We start from the raw sequence: 18,038 nt of genomic DNA on the forward strand, positions 1-18,038 counted from the left end.
ATTTTTTTTCAGGCTGTTAGTTAATATAAATTTACCCAAACCAACAGACTTAGCACACCGATGCCAAAGACTTGTGTAACAGCACCAACAGGAGCTGAGCACGGGTGCAAAGTGCAGGTCTTTCCCCTTGCCTCTGCGCTGGACTCCTAGAGCAAAAGTAAACATTCGACACAGGGCTGCCACCAAAAAGGGGACCCCGTGTCAAAATCCTTCCCTGCCCATCATCCTGGCAACAATTGGGCACGCTTACCCATGCTGTGCCATCTCCCCGATGTGATCTTCCCTGTCTACACTCCAAATCATTGCCTGCCTTCTTTCTTTTTGTATGTACAAATCTCTCTACCCCCTTTTATTCACAGAACACAGGCTGCATTCTACCCGGTTCTTAATAAGTGAACCTGCTCCCAGCTTCTAATGTTTTGGCCTGTAAGTGCAAAGATCTCAGGGTGACCACAAGCACTCCAAAGCGGATTAAAATTAGGTAGCTACTATTTCACACTGACTTATGAACCTTCCCCCACCTGCAGAGAGGCAAGAGGGACTTGTCCTGAGCTGATCTTAGATGAGCTATTGTGGTTTTAACCTCATACAATAAGCACTTTGTTTTTACTGCTGCAAGATAGGCAAACCAAAAATGTCTACAGAAATGTCCAGAATGTCTGGACAAGGAATAGAGACAGAAGCCAGGGGACAACTAGATGATACACCTGGCTGGGATGGTGGGTGACCAGCCACCTGAATAGCGTGCCTGACCTTCAACTGATATTGCCACCAGGCTGCCGCCACCCTGTTGCCCAGATATGCTGAAAGAGCTGAAAGGTAACAAGAAAAAGGGAGCAACACAGAGACACCAGGAATTCTGTTCTCCTTTCATCAGCTCAGCTCTCTACCTGGAGAGCAACAACAATAGCTTTAAATGCACGAACATGCATGACAATTGCCTAATGGCCAGAACGGGAAAGGAAACATGAGTTGAAACGTTTTGGTTCGCCATGAAAGGTTTACGTGTTGCTTTGATTCCCTTGGAGACACGGTTGCGCTCTAACCTGTAGTGCCGCTGCGTCTTGACCGTTTGCGTGATACAGGAGTCCAAGCGCGAAGAACCTGTGTAAGAAGCAGTATTGTTTAAAAAAAGGCAAATGAGTATTTGGCATTCTATGTGATAAACGGGCTTAATGGTTTAATTATTGAGCCTGATTTGTGGTCGTAATAAAGACCGATTGGATTGGATTAATTCTTGCAAAGTTTCTGTGAGCTGGGTCTATTTATTCCCACTTTACATGTGAAGGAGGTCGCATTTCTCCCTCCTATCTGCTACTTTGGGGTGAGGTTGTAGCCCTGATTCCAGAACACAACACAGCCAGCATCTGAAGAGCACGCACACCAGGACCAGGTGGGCCACTGGCCTGATTCATCAGGCTGTTCTCGCGTTCACTTGGAAGAGAGTCCGATAGCCTTCTGCCCTCTTCTCAGCTGAAGCAGGAACAAGTCAGTGGGAAGGACTGACATAGGCGGTCCTTCAAACCCTTGCTCAGCCATAAAGTTCAGGCTCCTACAGTTACGCAACAAGCACGGCTGCATTCAGATGCCACAGTTACACAACAGCTAACAGTTCTTATGTGGGTGACTCAAGATCCTTCGGAAGAAAAGGAACATTTCTCGAAAGTTGGGCTCTCTTTTCGAGCTATGCTGATGCTAAAAGGCAAAAAGGGGAAGTCACTTTGGGGTTATGAGGAAAAAATGTTTATTTTAGGAATGTGCAGTGCTTTTCTTTGAGAAAAACGGTGCCAGGACTCACCATGGAAGTTGCCACACTTTTAACCAGTGCTTTTCTTTGAGAGAAAATCAGGTGCCAGTACTGCCTACCCTGGAGCACCTCCAGAAAAAAAGCACTACGAATGTGTATTGTGCCTGAGCTTGCTTTTCCCTCCTCCCTCCCATTCCGTTTTTCCTCACGTGCCATGACTTTTTGGACCAACACCCTGAGGGCAGGTACCATCTTTTGCAAGCCGCTCTAAAATCCCTTTTTTCAACAAACAATATTAAATAATCTTACACACACACGGTAGTCTCGGGAGTTGGCACTAGGGGACTTAGAACGCTATTTTGCTGCTTGCATTTTTAAAATTAAAAACGGTTATGGATAAAAATTAGTTGCTCACTGGAGGCCTCACATCATTCAAAATGGAACATGGGCATCTAGTTAAAAGATATTTTAAAAAAACAAAAACCCAGAAAATAATTAGGGTAGTGACTGGGCATTTCTCCTTTCACTTTGAGCTCTACTGGGGGTTAGGAAATGTCACCCAGAGGCTTACTTTTTGTGCTTTTCCAACCACGCGGCGCTATCCGCAAGAAGGCAGAAATTCTCGGAGACCAGCAGATCTAGAAGGCTTTCGTGACCAGACTCTGCGTAGAGCTTGAGCAGCGCGGTGTCCACGTCCTCCTTGTAGCCATTGGCCACGTCGGTGCTGCGCACTTCGTTCAGGTAGCTCATGAGGAACTGCTTGCACTTGGCCATCTTCTCCTGGTCCCCCTGCGTCAGCTGGTTCAAGTCCGCATATTCGTGGAGGGGAGGGTGAGTCCGCATGAAGGAAGAGGAGGAAGGCAGCAGGAAGGGGTAGAGAGAGATCAGCTCCCGGACGTCCAGCTGGCCGCCTCTGCAATTACAGTGTCAAACTAAATGAAGCAAAAAGAAAGGGGAAAGTATACAGAGGAGTATGCGCATGCGCGCGCGCACACACACACAGAGGACACTTAGCTTGGTACAGTCATACCTTGGGATAAATATGCTTCATGATAAGTATTTTCGGGTTGTGCTCCGCGGTGACCCGGAAGTAACGGAGCGCATTGCTTCCAGGTTTCGCCACTCACGCATGCGCAGATGGTCAAAATGACGTCACGCGCATGCACAGAAGCAGCAAAATGCAGCCACAGACGCGCAGTCATGTCTTACGCTCTATTCAGGATGCAAACGGGGCTCCGGAACGGATACCGTTCGCATCCCGAGGTACCACTGTACATACTTCAAGCAGTGCAGAATTCAGCAGCTAGGTTGCTCACCAGAGCAAGACGGTTTGAGCACGTTACACCGATCCTGGTCCAACTGTACTGGCTACCAGTTAGTTTCCAGGCCCAATTCAAAGTGCTGATTTTGACCTATAAAGCCTTAAATGGCTCAGGACCACGCCATACCACCTCTTTCCATATGAACCTACCCCTGAGACCATCTTCGGAAGCCCTTCTTCGTGTGGCAGCTCCTTGTGAGATCTGGAAGGTGGCAACACGAGAATGGGGCCTTTTCTGCACTGGCTCCCCGTCTGTGGAATGCTCTCCCCACGGAGCAAAAACGTTCCCTCTCAACTAGGCCTTTGACTGATTTGACATCTGATACCCTTTAAAAATGTGTTTGGGGGGCAGTTATTGGGTTGTTTTTTGTTTTTATTATGTATTTTGTGTTTTTATTTTGTGATTTTCTGTTGTAACCACCCTGAGACCAAGTATACAAATTGATAAATAATAACACTTGTTACAGCTGCCCATAACTTAGCATTAAGAAATCTAGATCAGAACCGAAGCAGGGGGCAAAGGGTTAAAGCACTGCAAGCCCCCTCCTAGTGTCCCACTAGGACCCACGATTGGGCACCCCAAGTGGGTGACTTATGAGGGAAAACCCTCTCTCCCTCCATCGATGCTCCAGGTTGTTTCCCCTGCACCAGAAGCTCCAGACTTCTCCTGCCACCTCATTCTCACTTATAAGGCAGGGTCCTACTCTTTTCTTCTTTTTCTTCCTGGTTTCCCTTTCCTGAGGGGCAAGTAGGAATGTTGGCATCCTGGAAAGCAAGGCTGCAGCTGCCCTGCCCTCTTCCCTTCGTTTAAATGCCTGCAGCTCATGTGGGGAATGGCAGAGGGCAGCTCCACGGGAAGCCAAGGGAATTAATGCACACCACAAAAGATAGATCGGTTGGTTGATTGATGGATTGATTGATTTATACCTTGCCCATCTGGCTGGGCCTCCCCAGCCACTTGAGGCGGCTCCCAACAGAATATTAAAAACATGATAAAACATCAAACATTAAAAACTTCCGTAAACAGGGCTGCCTTCAGGTGTCTTCTAAAAGTCAGATAGTTGTTTATTTCCTTAAGATCTGGCGGGAGGGTGTTCCACAAGGCAAGGCCCTCTGCCTGGTTCCCTGTAACTTCACTTCTCGCAGGGAGGGAACCGCCAGAAGGCCCTCGGAGCTGGACCTCAGTGTCCAGGCTGAACGATGGGGGTGGAGACGCTCCTTCAGGTATACTGGGCCGAAGCCGTTTAGGGCTTTCAAGGTCAGCACCAACACTTTGAATTGTGCTCAGAAACTTTAGGGCAGGCAGGGGGTTTTGGAGGGTGCCCAAGAGCCAGTGGGTGTCATGGTGCCTGTGGGTGCTGTGTTGGTAATCCCAGATCTAAGCTATGTTACAAACAGAACTCTATTTCCATATTTACCATCGCTTCCGTTGTATGTGCAACAGCAAACTGAAAAGCTCAGTTCCCAGAAGCTATGCAGTTTGCCAGCACGCATACACACACAGTACCCGTCAGAATGCCTATATAGTGGTTCCTGGGGTTACAGACGCTTCAGGTTACAGACGCTTCAGGTTACAGACTCCGCTAACCCAGAAATAGTACCTCGGGTTAAGAACTTTGCTTCAGGATGAGAACAGAAATTGCACAGCAGCGGCAGGCCACATTAGCTAAAGTGGTGCTTCAGGTTAAGAACAGCTTCAGGTTAAGAACGGACCTCCAGAACAAATTAAGTTCTTAACCCGAGGTACCACTGTACCAATATTAAGGGGAAAGCCAAGGCAATTGTTGCAAACACCCAGCTGATTCAAAATCAAACCTGGTACGTCAGCTGTTGCCTAGATGCAAGCAAGACAGGGGCCTGTGGGCAGAACAGACGAGCACTATCTCATGGCCTTTTAACAGTTTCAGTATACAGCAACCAGGAGGACTTGGGAACACGTCAGAGAGTTTCGTCACTCATCAGCCACTACTGAATCAAAAAAGAGCAACCCCAAATTTGCTTTGGTCCGCGATCCTAAATCTTTTGCCTTCTAAGTGTTTCAGTCCTGCCTCATGACAATATTTCAGAACTCGGAAGCCTTTAAACCCAAGCACAAGGATCCAATCGGTTGCCGAGTAACACTCAAAATGTGTTCTTCGCCCCACATGAGGGATTACCTGAAGAGTTCTTTTGCTTCTAGGAACTGAAGCTGTGCAAACTGTATAAATCCCGCTTGCTGCAAGATTCGTTTGTACATAACCTAAATGGGAAACAAAGAGGGGAAAATACCACCCGTTTAGGAAACCGATGAAAGAAAAATATATATAGCGTGGCTCATACACTAGTTGTGCCATGCTGAAACGAGGACTAAGCCAGAATCTGACTTGATTTAAAGCTCATAACTGCATGCAATTTGTACGACTTTCACAATATGGAGAATCAGAGAGTTGGGTAAGGCTGCAAGTCCACCCTGAGACTACGAAGCATAGCTATCTAGCTATCAGCTTCCCGGCAGGTCCTCTGGGGACTGCGAAAGGGTGCCAGTTGCAACAGAGAAAGAAGCACACATGAGAAACTTCTCCAGATGACTCCAGCAATGTTTGAGCTGTGAACCTACAGGAACTTCCAAGTCAATGAGATTCCCACAGAGTTGATCAATCCCATGAAGGAAACAGCATAAGAACATGTGGATTGTGTGCATACAAAGTAGCAATGTAATGTGCACACCGCAAAATGCACGTACGTGCAAGTTGCAACTGGGTTGCATGCTCTCTCAGATGTGGAAACTGTCCCAAACAGTTTTCATACCCGAAGCCAGCATAGAACAGTCTACAAGCCAACTACTTTGAATCGAGATGCAATGTTTTCAAAATCCACAAGTAGCGCACCTATTTTCACCTGTTCCCTCCTTTCACTGATTTGAGCAGAAGCTAAACCTGGCAAGCTCATAGTGTATCCTAGACCTATTGCAATCTTTCCAAAGCGCTCTCCTGCGATGCACCTGGACCTTGGAACAATCATTCTCAGACTAAACTTCCTCGCAGGACCACTGCAAGCACAAAAGGGTGTGTATGTGTGAGAGACAGAGTGAGAGAGTGTCTGTGGAAAATCACGTAACGGTGCCTCAAGCTCCTTGGAAGAAGGCTGAGATATAAATGCACCAGCAATAAATATACAAAAACATGTGAAGACGAGCGCTGGCACAAAGCGAAAGGAGATGAAACAAGAGGACTCAACTGTGGCTAATGAAATAATGCTCTACGGTGAAAAGAATCTGATGTTTTAATTTGTCTTCTAAACTTTCCTGTAATTTAATTAAATTTATCTAGCCTCAAGCAATACAAAATTACACGGGGGGGGGGGATCCATGGACATTAAATAAGCTCTGGTAGTAGAGTCAAGTCATTCATCTGAAGAGAGTTCAAGCTAATGTGATTTGAAAGCAAAACGAGAAGGTGAGTGGGTGGGGAGACTGCGAAGCCCCCCACCCTTGGGTAGACTTTATGAAGGGCTGCTGGGTCAAGAAAGTTCGAGCGGTGATGCTAGATCCAAGAAAGCATAAATTGTTTCAGAGAGCTGGTACAGCATAATACCTAAGAGAAGATCTAATCCATTTATTTTATTTATAGCCCACCTCGCCTTCCAAGGAGCTTGAGGTGGTATTGTGCATCTTCTCTTTCCCCCGTTTTATCTTCACAACACCCCTGTGAGGGAGGTTAGGCCAAAATATTTCAACTGCCCCAGAGTCGACCATGGATTTCATGGCTGAGTGGGAATTTGAACCCTGATTTCCCAGGTCCTAGCCCAATGCTTATGATCACAGTGCCTATGTGAGTTACTCCCACCCTCAGAGATGCAACAAAGAGATAAGGATGCCAACGAACACGGATATTTACATTCCACAATGCCTGTCACCACCTTTTACGCTTGCTAAACTACTACTTCCGCCTGGAAGCAAGATCTGTTGAAGAAGGAGAAGAAGAGTTTGGATTTGATATCCCGCTTTATCACTACCTGAAGGAGTCTCAAAGCGGCTACCATTCTCCTTTCCCTTCCTCCCCCACAACAAACAATCTGTGAGGTGAGTGGGGCTGAGAGACTTCAGAGAAGTGTGACTAGCCCAAGGTCACCCAGCAGCTGCATGTGGAGGAGCGGGGAAGCGAACCCGGTTCACCAGATTACGAGTCCACTGCTCCTAACCACTACACCACACTGGCTCTTTACTTCTGTTGAAGTAAATGAAACTTGCTTTTCCACAAGAAATAGTTTAAGATTAAAGTTAGTCAGCTCAAAAGGTGGCACACGGCCTTTTTATTCCAGTTGCAAATGATTACAGGGATGTTCATCACTCAGAAAACGGAACAATCTTAACTCTCAATACACCCAATCCAACTAAGCGCTACAGCTTCCTAATATCTCATAGCTTAAAGACGGCATCCTGGAAGCAGCTCTAAGAATGGCGCTCTCTCTCTCTTGCGATACCAGCATGTAAATGGCTCCAGTTTCTAGATACTTCAAAATAAGACTTCCAGCTTTTCAAAGCTTGCTTGCAATTCTGCTTGCCTTCACATGCCCAGATGCATTCAAAAAATACCAACAGACCTGAAATTTCTCTTTCGGAATATTTCTTCGGGCTCCCTTTGCTAAGACTAATGCCTCTTCGACTCTGTGGCTGGCCAACAGATCCTGAATCTGTGTTTCCAGAGGTAGTGGGACCAAGATATAGACCCCTTTGGTGGTAGCCACAATTACTCTGCCTGGGGGGAAAAGAATGAAAAGAAGATGTCCATTTTACATGATCGCAAATGACTTAAAAAAACAAAAACAAAATATATATAGAAAAGTCACCGAGATGCATAAACTAAATGCAACTTAAAGAGGAAATACATTTTGAGGAGGAAATTTGATTTTGAATTGATTTTAGAATGAATTGATTTTAGAATGCATTTCAATTAATTGATTGTGATTTTATGTAAACTGTGTTACTTTTATTGTTGGTAGCCACTCTGAGCCCGGCTTCGGCTGGGGAGGGCGGGATATAAATAAATATATTTATTATTATTATTATTATTATTATTATTATTATTATTATTATTATTGCAAATCCAGCGCAATGCAAACACAGCAATATATCAGATAATGGCGAAGTTAGGAAGGCAGCACCTGGCCTTGCAAAAATGTAGTTACCATTGGGATCAAGTATCTTTGCTGACATTTTAGTGATGGAACATGGATTTAAGTTACAAGTACACAAATGGTCGCTGATGGTTCTACAAACACGTTTTCTTCCTCCATTTTAAAATGAAGAAATGAAACTCCACATCAGTTCGGTTTAGCTAGTGTCTGCCAGTTTATTTTTAGAATATGCCAGTTGTATTTCCACATAAAAAGGAGCTTGAAGCAACACTTGTACAAACAACATTAAGAGTGCTGCACTTGCACAATCTCAAATCATGCTCATGCTTTCCAAAAGTGCCAAACAAACGCTGTCAACCGCTTTATTTTTTGAGTCTCTACGATCTTCCGTAGGAAGTACTTCCATGTCACCCCCACAGGAGAGATATGTTGTGTCCGATGGCAATAAATATCTTTCACGTTGGACAACAGAGCCTTATTATAGGAAGTGCACCCTCTTGAATCAACCAGCTATTTACAGCCAGCGGCCATTTTGTGTACGTCCAAGTGACACACGAATGTGCCAACATGTGCGCCAATTTTGGCCCAAGAAGGGGGAGGAACTAGGCGGGGACACGACAGGTTGACACGCACAATGACCTGGAAAGCGACCCCTTTTGGGGGTTTACCCATATGTGCATTTTTCAATCACTGTATGCACATTCGAAGTGTGGGTTTCCTTAGAAATCCAGAGCATGATCGTTCCTCAGAACATGGATGAGGAACTCCAACTTCCATCAACCCTAGCATGGCTAAATGTCGGCGTTGATGTGTAGCAACACCTAGAGAGTCACAGATTATACGCCCTTTCCTTAAGAGTGTGATCAGTCCTGAGAATACACAATAAAAGCCATTCAGCTCATTAGCTCCTTAGGGCATGTTTTGCGGCTACACGTAGAAGAAGAGTAGAAGAGTTTGGGTTTGATATCCCCCTTTATCACTACCCGAAGGAGTCTCAAAGCGGCTAACATTCTCCTTTCCCTTCCTCCCCCACAACAAACACTCTGTGAAGTGAGTGAGGCTGAAAGACTTCAGAGAAGTGTGACTGGCCCAAGGTCACCCAGCAGCTGCATGTGGAGGAGCAGGGAATCGAACCCGGTTCACCAGATTACGAGTCTACCTCTCTTAACCACTACACCACACGTAGGCCGAGCAGTATGGATAACCTGGGAATGTAATACAATACTTAATTATTTGAGTGAGAAATGCTGAGGACTAAGATGGGGAACCACATTGCTGATGGACCACAGCTCCCATCATCCTTGACAACTGGCCATGCTGGTTGGGGCCTGTTGGGAGTTCAAAAACATTGGAGGACCACAGGTTCTTCATCCTTGGCTTAAGAAAAGCAGTTCAGTGGTTTGCTCATGAGCCAGTCCCTGCCTTTTATGTTTTTTTTAAAGACTGCAAGAAAAACACTTAGATCTCCCCCAAAGTATTTCACCACACACACACAATTAGGTACCTTCAAAGTCTTGCAGGATATGACCATCCTTAAAGGGTAGTGTTTGTTTTTGCTGCTGGTCTAGCATACTATGCACTGTAATGAACTCCTCGTCCAGTGCAACTACGTAAGGAAAGCAGAGGGCAGCACCAACCACGTTTTCTGACCAGTGAACAGGAGCACGCTGGGAAATGCCGTCAACAGTTGCAAACATGCCTGCCGGTTTAGAAAGGGAGCAATGAGTTAGAAGTCTGATCGGACAACCAACTGATCACCCAGCTTCTACACAGTTATCTGCATAAAGCTACACCTTTTTAAACTGTGTTAACCAGTTTGGAACATTCCGTCACACAAGTGAGTTTTAGAAACAAATAGATAAAAGGATAGGTTGTGTGAGAATCAGTTGTGCGGACTGTTGTGATGCTCTGAAGACTGACGAGAGAGATGGTCGGCTGGAGCCTGCCCTACCTGGCTCTCACTCCGCCCCACACCCAGCCGGCAGCTGATTGGCTAGGTGGGGAGGGGGTGAAGTGATGGCCAGTAAGCAAAGGGGGTGTCACCCAGGCACAGGAAGCCCGTGCCAGGTTGCAAACCCCGCCCACTGCTTTGAAGAGTGAGCGGTCATTGTGCAAGAATCAGTTGTACGTACGGTGATTTCAACCAGACATTCGGTGTCTCAGTTGCATTTAATGTTAGAAAGAACGTTGCATGACATTTCCGTTTGGTCATCAGTGATGTTCTGTCCTTCACCATACAGTAGAAGGAACGGACACCTTGTGGAACATTTGTTTGAAAGAAAGGTCCAGTGTTCAGTGGTATAATAATTTAATAATAATAATTTATTATTTATACCCTGCCCATCTGGCTGGGCTTCCCCAGCCACTCTGGGCGGCTTCCAACAAAATATTAAAATACAGTAATGCACCAAACATTAAAAGCTTCCCTAAACAGGGCTGCCTTCAGATGTCTTCTAAAAGTCTGGTAGTTGTTGTTCTCTTTGACATCTGGTGGGAGGGCGTTCCACAGGGAGGGCACCACTACTGAGAAGGCCCTCTGCCTGGTTCCCTGTAACGTGGCTTCTCGCAGTGAGGGAACCGCCAGAAGGCCCTCGGTGCTGGACCTCAGTGTCCGGGTAGAACGATGGGGGTGGAGACGCTCCTTCAGACATACTGGACCGACGCCGTTTAGGGCTTTAAAGGTCAGCACAAACACTTTGAATTGTGCTCGGAAATGTACTAGGAGCCAATGTAGGTCTTTCAAGACCGGTGTTGTGTGGTCTTGGCGGCCGCTCCCAGTCACCAGTCTAGCTGCCGCATTCTGGATTAGTTGTAGTTTCCGGGTCACCTTCAAAGGTAGCCCCACATAGAGAGCATTGCAGTAGTCCAAGTGGGAGATAACCAGAGCATGCACCACTCTGGCGAGGTGGTAGATACATGCCCACTGAACTATCTACAGCTACAGTGCGGTTCTCCACAGTAGACGTGCCCCTCTGCTGGCAAAGATCTTGCTCACTGGTAGAGAGGCCCCTCTGCCCTGTTTCTCCTGCAGCCTGTGGATCTAGGACTCAGGGATTGCTCCATGTGCTATCAAGCCTAACAACAGTACACAGATGTTTCCTCCCGAAACGAATAGCCACCTGCCCTCTCCATAAGAACAGAAGGCTCCACTTATTAAGGAAAGCAAGAGCGGACTCTCATCTTTAACAAGCTATTTATGCCATGTAGGATTCACCTTATCTCAGGCAAAGCTGGGGGTCTTACACTGAGCTACGGCTGAGCCATAAATGCTTACGGATAGCAGCTTTACAAAAACAACCTTAATTCTACAACCTGCAAAAGGAATCCAAGCGTGTTAGAAAACAGGACAAAAAATAAACAGCTATTAGCAAGGAGGTTGTGATTCCCCCCAGAGGATGCAGTTTGAATCTTGAAGCAGCACCATTGACTCCAGTGTTGGCTTAACAAAGTTACCCTGCACTACTTAGTTTGTTTTTTACAGTAGGAAGGTCCTGGCACAATTCAAGCCCTGTATTGGACAAGTCAAGTAAGTGACACGGGAGGCACCCAAACGCCAAAAAACATCAGAATTCAATTTTAGTGGAATGCCACTAACAGCCTGATCCTACAGTGAGTGAAGCAAACCCAATCCCATTGATTTCAATGGGTTCAAGCATGCCTAGCACTGATTAGGATCAGGCTGTAAGGAAGCACGAATTTCCAAGATCAGACTACTCATTCGTGTTTTCCAATATGCTACTTTTTAAAAAAAGCAAAACAAGATTGATCAGCAGTTGCTAGAGTCTTGGGGCCTTTCCACACAATTGGCTTTTAGTACAATATGCAGCACATCTCCCTCCAGACTGTGATTTTATGGCGTTTTCTCAAGTTAGAAAATAGAGGCCTGGCGGGACGCAGCCTTTGACCCTGCCAATTCAGTGCATTCATTCACATTACAACTGCTGCCTGTGATGTGCCTGCACAATTGTCATAAGCATTTGCTGGGCATCTTTAAACGCAGCACGCCAGCCCTGCGTCCACAACAGTATGTAAGCTTTTGCTTTTTATTTCCTTATTTCTTTTGTCGTCTGCATGCTCTGCTGCTGTGAGATTACAGCTCGTTGCACAGAAATAAGGCATTGGTAAGACCGGATAGGAGGGATGCGGGTGGCGCTGTGGGTTAAACCACAGAGCCTAGGACTTGCTGATCAGAAGGTCGGCGGCTCGAATCCCCGCAACGGGGTGAGCTCCCATTGCTTGGCCCCTGTTACTGCCAACCTAGCAGTTTGAAAGCACGTCAAAGTGCAAGTAGATAAATAGGTACCGCTCCGGCGGGAAGGTAAACGGCGTTTCCGTGCGCTGCTCTGGTTTGCCAGAAGGGGCTTAGTCATGCTGTCCACATGACCCGGAAGCTGTACGCCGGCTCCCTTGGCCAATAAAGTGAGATGAGTGCCGCAACCCCAGAGTCGGCTATGACTGAGCCTAATGGTCAGGGGTCCCTTTACCTTTAAGACCGGATAACACAGCACCAAGGAACAAATGGATCAAGATTTGACATATCATGGGAGGACCAAACCCTTTCTAAGCACAGACCCAAAATCTTCCCAACGGGAAGCAGAGAACATTGCGACCTTACCTAATCCTCCAGGTCCCGCCAACAGGAATTCTTGCCTGCCTACTCTTTTCACAATGGGCCGTCTCTCTTCGCTAGAGTAAGGAAAGAGGTCCTGGGAAACGCCAGTGTCGTAGTTCAGAATAATGTACTGGGTGGTGAGAGCGAGGCATAAATAGTGGCCGTCTATAGCCACGGCACAAGGCTGCTCCGGGGTGAGAAGCTCCTTCACAATCTGAACGCGGTCCTCATAGACCAAGAAGAGCTGGATGGTCCTGCGCTTGACCGAAACGATACAAACCTCAACGCAGAAAGGATCCCCGCTCATGGGGTTCTCGTTCAACGTGAACATCGTAGCTCCCTTGATCCTGGCCCCCGTGGGGATGGGCTCCAAGTTCATCATGTTCATCAGTGTTATGGTGTTGTCGCAAAGCACCAGGAGCCTATTGAGCGCCGACGCGGCTTTCAGCTCCCCCACGGGCTTCCGAAAACTCAGGTATTTGTGCAGCTGTTTGGAGACGGAAAAGGACGTTTTCTCAGCTGGCGAGTTCTTTTCTTCCAGCAGGAAGTAGTAGATGGAACAGTCATTGGTTCCAATATACAGGTTCTTCCCGCAGCACTCGATGCATTCGATGTTGATCCGAGCTTTGTCGCCCATCAGCAAGTCCCGCTCCACCGCGGGGACGAGCCTGAAGGCCTTGACACTCATCGCGCTTTCCAGATGGCCTGCCGCGGAAAAGGAGAAGAGAGGCTTATTTTTATCCACACCCAAGCAGCAGGGAGAACAAACAGAAGGTTTAAAGGGAATCAACCCAGACCTTCAGTTTGTTAACAGCACCTGTAAACAGGTGCCCTATCCAACGCGACACTAGAAATGGTACATCTGTTAACTTGTCTCCGTATGTGGCTAGCCTGAAGCTAATATAAGGCAAGCAGACTGGCACAGATCAGCTCAAAATCTGCAGTCTATAACTTTATCGGCTCCAGGCAGACATCAGGAAGAAGAAAAGCACCTCCCTTGGGTTACTGGGAATGGAGGTTGCATGTATGTTTGTCCAAGAAACCTTTTCCACCACAGACCACTTTAAAAACTGTTGAGTGTCTTGTCAGAGCACCTAAAGATTTTTCTGCCCATTGCAGCAATTGTAATGTGCTGTACTAGACGCTATATGATTTTTTAATTGTTTCCACTGCTTTTTAATTCTTGGATCTGGAATTCCATAGAATTCAAATTGTAATACAGCAGACCCACAACTTACTTGGGAGTAATGTTCCAGGAACAGCGCATAAGGCCATCATTGCATATAGTCAAAACACAATGCAATGGTGGGTGGGATTGCCAAAGTCCCCTCCACACACACACATCCCCTTTTAAAATATTATTATTATTAGCACGTAAAGCTAAATGCACACAAGTTAAATGTGCATAGGTTGTAGGTGTACTTTACAATAAAATACAAATACAAATAACCACCTGAATGTAGCTCACAGGTCCTGGTCATCCACAGACCAGTTTGGGAACCCCTGCTTTAGGAAGATGTATGTAATTCACTTCTCTTTGATTTAGTACACTTTTGTTGCTTTCTTTTTTCCAAAGCAGCACACATGGCATCCCCAGGCATTCCCCAATCCAGACACTGCAATATGGCTTCCTGTGCCCTGAGACCGTGTCCCTGCACAGATGTGGCTTCCCCCTCTCCTTTCACAGCTTCAGAAATACTGTACTCACATTACCTGTACACACAGCTGCGAGGGAGTCACTTTCCCTTTAATCCTGACATAAAACCGAGTATACCCTCAAAACCTTTCAAGAAAGCAAGACGGCTTCTAGATCTTCCCAATTTTTTGTCTCCTAAACAGTGCCGCTATCCGATTTTCTGACTTCCTAAAGCCATCATAAGGGTTGGGAATACTTTTTGGAATTAAGAGCTCACTCCCAGTGGCTCAGCAGAATGTGAGGCATGTAACCTGACTTCAAAATACCTGCATCATATTCTCCTTCTGCCACACATATTGCAGTGGTTAGAGTGTTGGACTAGGGCCTAGGAGACCAGGGTTTGATTCTCCACTCAGACATGAAGCTCACTGGGTGGCCTTAGGCCAGTCACTACCTCTCAGCCTAGCCTACCTTGCAGGGTTGTGGTGGGGATTAAATGAGGAGGGGAGAGAATAATGAAAGCCACTTTGAGCTCCATGGAGGAAATGGTGGGATAGAAATGCAACAAATATTACAAGGTGGTGTAAAAGAAGTGTGGGGAACCACAGGCCCAGGGGACTCTCCTTTATACCCAAGCCATGCCCCTCCATTGACCCTCTTATTGAATGCTTTTGCGTGGCTGGGAAAAGCCCTCAAACTGCCTTTCACTTTCCTATATGGAGAGATGTGCAGGCACGTTCCTTCGATGGGAAATGGAGAGGTGTGTTGGTGTAGACACCTCTGGCTTTTGTGTGTGGCTGGAATTTAACCTGTTGCTCCACCTGCTTTTGCCTGTGGACCTGCCTACCACTGGCACGAGACACGCCCCCCCCCCCCAAGGAAGCCCAAGAAAAAATGCAGCCCTCAGGCTGAAAAAAGGTTCCCCACCTCTGATATAAGCAGTGGCTTTAAGAGGCGCGTGCCTCAGTTTCATTTGCTGAGAACACCGGTTGCCATCTTGCCTCTGGGCTTGCTAGGAGCATCTTGTTGGCCACTGTGGGGGAAAGGGTGAAAGACTAGTCACTAGGCAGGACTTTTTTCTCCCCCAGCATAGCTCTTTTCCCCCGATGTTTTGCTGAGCAATTGCCAGTTTTCATCCCATTGCATGTTGTAGCTATTTAACCGTGTATTAAGTGTGGCGATAACAACAGAGGTGTACAAGGTACAGCGGTACCTCAGGTTACATACACTTCAAGTTACATACGCTTCAGGTTACAGACTCTGCTAACCCAGAAATAGTACCTCGGGTTAAGAACTTTGCTTCAGGATGAGAACAGAAATTGTGCTCCGGCAGCGCGGCGGCAGCAGGAGGCCCCATTAGCTAAAGTGGTGCTTCAGGTTAAGAACAGTTTCAGGTTAAGAACGGACCTCCGGAGCGAATTAAGTACTTAACCCAAGGTACCACTGTATAACAATAATAGTTTTCATGTGATATGATTTCTCACCTTTCTCTCAATTCTACTGATTTTAATTCTACTGTTATAAGGAAACTTATTTACTTAAGATTTTTCTAGAATGCAAGGCCTCATTGTAGATTGTTGTTTTCTTACACGTAAATTATGCCTTAAAACTTTGGATTCGTGGTTTTGCATATTTTCAAGACGCACAGAGGCTGTCGAGTAGGCGACACACAAATCTAATAAATGACAATGATGAGTATTCTGGGCTGACTAATGTGCTCTCGAGTGCAGAGGAGTTCATAGAATAAATACAACAACAGAAGGCTCAGCCACGCCAATCCACAACTGAATATTGCAACACACGAATGACACAGTAGTGCACCTGCAATTGTGAAATGCAACACACCTGTGCTTCCTGCCTGGATTTTGATAACCAGAATGACTCTATGGCACCTTCCTTTTATACAGATTACCTGTGCCCGCTCTATTAAGACATCAACAACATGACACACCAGAGAACAGCAGGTGATGTTGTAAGGCTTTCTAACACTGCTGCTTATGAAGAGTGTGGAACTGCTCAAACTTCTGGGGACAGTGTGACTTCCATTAAACTTGCCTACAACCAGTGTTTTTTTCTACTGCCATTCTGTCCCTGCTCCAAGGGAGTCAGGAAGAAGCAGCCTGTGTGTGGAGGCCGGGTCAGTTCTTGACCTTAGGCACGGAATATGGCCGTCATTACTTTTTGAAACTCCACAGAGGCGATCAGCCCAGCCCAGCCCAGCCCCTATACCTAGTGAGAACTTGAGCTGGTTAGCTGAAAGCTAACCAAACAAACACAGAGAGAGCGCCTTGAAGTAAGGTAAAGGTAAAGGACCCCGGGACGGTTAAGTCCAGTCAAAGGTGACTATGGGGTTGCGGCACTCATCTCACTTTTCAGGCCGAGGGAGCCGGCGTTTGTCCACAGACAGCTTTCCAGGTCATGCGGCCAGCGTGACTAAACCTTGAAGTATAAGCAATGGGAAGATAGTAAGAACGAAGTAAAGAAAGAAACGTGCAGCGGAATAAGTACTGTGCATAAGGCAGCAGGTAATTGGAGGGGGGGGGATTTCCTCCACCCCCTGCAGTTATGCTGCCTTATGCACAGTACTTATTCTGCTGCCAAGAATGTAAGAATGGGAAGCTGAATTGCTAAGAAATTTGTGTAAATTGCACAAAGTTTATCAAGCCTATAAAAATATACATATTGGTCTGTTTCCAACCAATGAAAACACAACAGTGCATCAAACGTATTTAAAACATTTAACAAACTTCCCTATGCAGGGCTGCCTTCTAAACACCGTATATAATATACATGAGCCTAATGGTACTTAGATGGTGTCTCTGCACCATTCTTACCAAGATGCAGGGAGGAGCTTTGGCTGCTGCAACCCAGCCCAGCCCACTACCCACCAGCCTCACCCCTCCTTCCTTTACCCCACCCCCCACCCCAGTTTAAAAAACCCGTCCACTTGCTACACACGAGTAGTACTTACTAACCCTCCCAGATACGGAAAGGGAAACTGCGCTTTGTACCAAGCAGCGCACCAGGCCAGGCGAGCAGTCTTGGGCTAGCAGCAGCGACACCCCCAGCACCCAAGGGCACCACGCCCACCCCGGGGCGGGCGCGGGGTTGACCCCCTGCCAGCAAAGGGTGCCGGACCGAGGCAGAGGCGGGGAGACCCGGGAAGGGGCCGGGAAGGAGGAGGGGGGCGAGGAAGGCGCGGGCGTAGCGTCTTTTTTTACCCAGCCCCCGTTGACCGTCCGCGCCGAGGCCTCCGCTGCGAGCCGAGCCCGCTCCTCCTTCCAGGCCCCGCCGGCGCTGCTCCGGGGCTCTCCCGCCGCCGCGGTGGCGAAGCCAGCGGCAGCTGAGTCTCTCCCTCCGGGGGCGGCGGCGGCGGCGGCGCCGCGGCCCTTCCGGTCACAAGGCGAGGCTGACAGGCGGAGGCTCCTCCCGCTGGAAGGGAGGGCGCAGAGAGAGGGAGGGAGGCGGGAAGGACATCTAGTCCAACCCCCTGCCGCGGGGCAGGGAGACGCAGCTGCCCCCGACGGGGATCGAACCTGCGGGCTCGGCGCCCCCCGCGCCGCATTCTAACCGACGGAGCTATTCCAGGCTGGACCGGAGGAGAGGG

At 47.4% G+C, this 18,038-nt stretch overlaps 1 protein-coding gene across 6 annotated transcripts in view; it reads right to left on the minus strand.

Moving 5' to 3' along the window:
- Positions 1-17,819, minus strand: part of TGFBRAP1 (transforming growth factor beta receptor associated protein 1) — a 25,752-nt gene extending 7,933 nt beyond the window's left edge. The window contains exons 1-8 of one of the 6 annotated variants that reach the window (XM_077927617.1): positions 17,653-17,819; positions 15,359-15,464; positions 12,799-13,500; positions 9,688-9,882; positions 7,650-7,804; positions 5,225-5,307; positions 2,319-2,660; positions 1,047-1,104 (exon numbers count right to left, since the gene is read on the minus strand). In XM_077927617.1, coding sequence (XP_077783743.1) covers positions 1,047-1,104; positions 2,319-2,660; positions 5,225-5,307; positions 7,650-7,804; positions 9,688-9,882; positions 12,799-13,500; positions 15,359-15,404 — 1,581 coding nt within the window. In that variant the 5' untranslated portion in view covers positions 15,405-15,464; positions 17,653-17,819. Of the gene's footprint in view, positions 1-1,046; positions 1,105-2,318; positions 2,661-5,224; positions 5,308-7,649; positions 7,805-9,687; positions 9,883-12,798; positions 13,501-15,358; positions 15,465-17,402 lie in introns of all 6 variants that reach the window. The other 5 variants (XM_077927616.1, XM_077927615.1, XM_077927619.1 and 2 more) reach the window with 5 other exon arrangements.
- Positions 17,820-18,038: the final 219 nt, after the last annotated feature.

Source organism: Podarcis muralis, chromosome 4 (assembly GCF_964188315.1).
Source record: "Podarcis muralis chromosome 4, rPodMur119.hap1.1, whole genome shotgun sequence".
NCBI lineage: Eukaryota > Metazoa > Chordata > Lepidosauria > Squamata > Lacertidae > Podarcis > Podarcis muralis.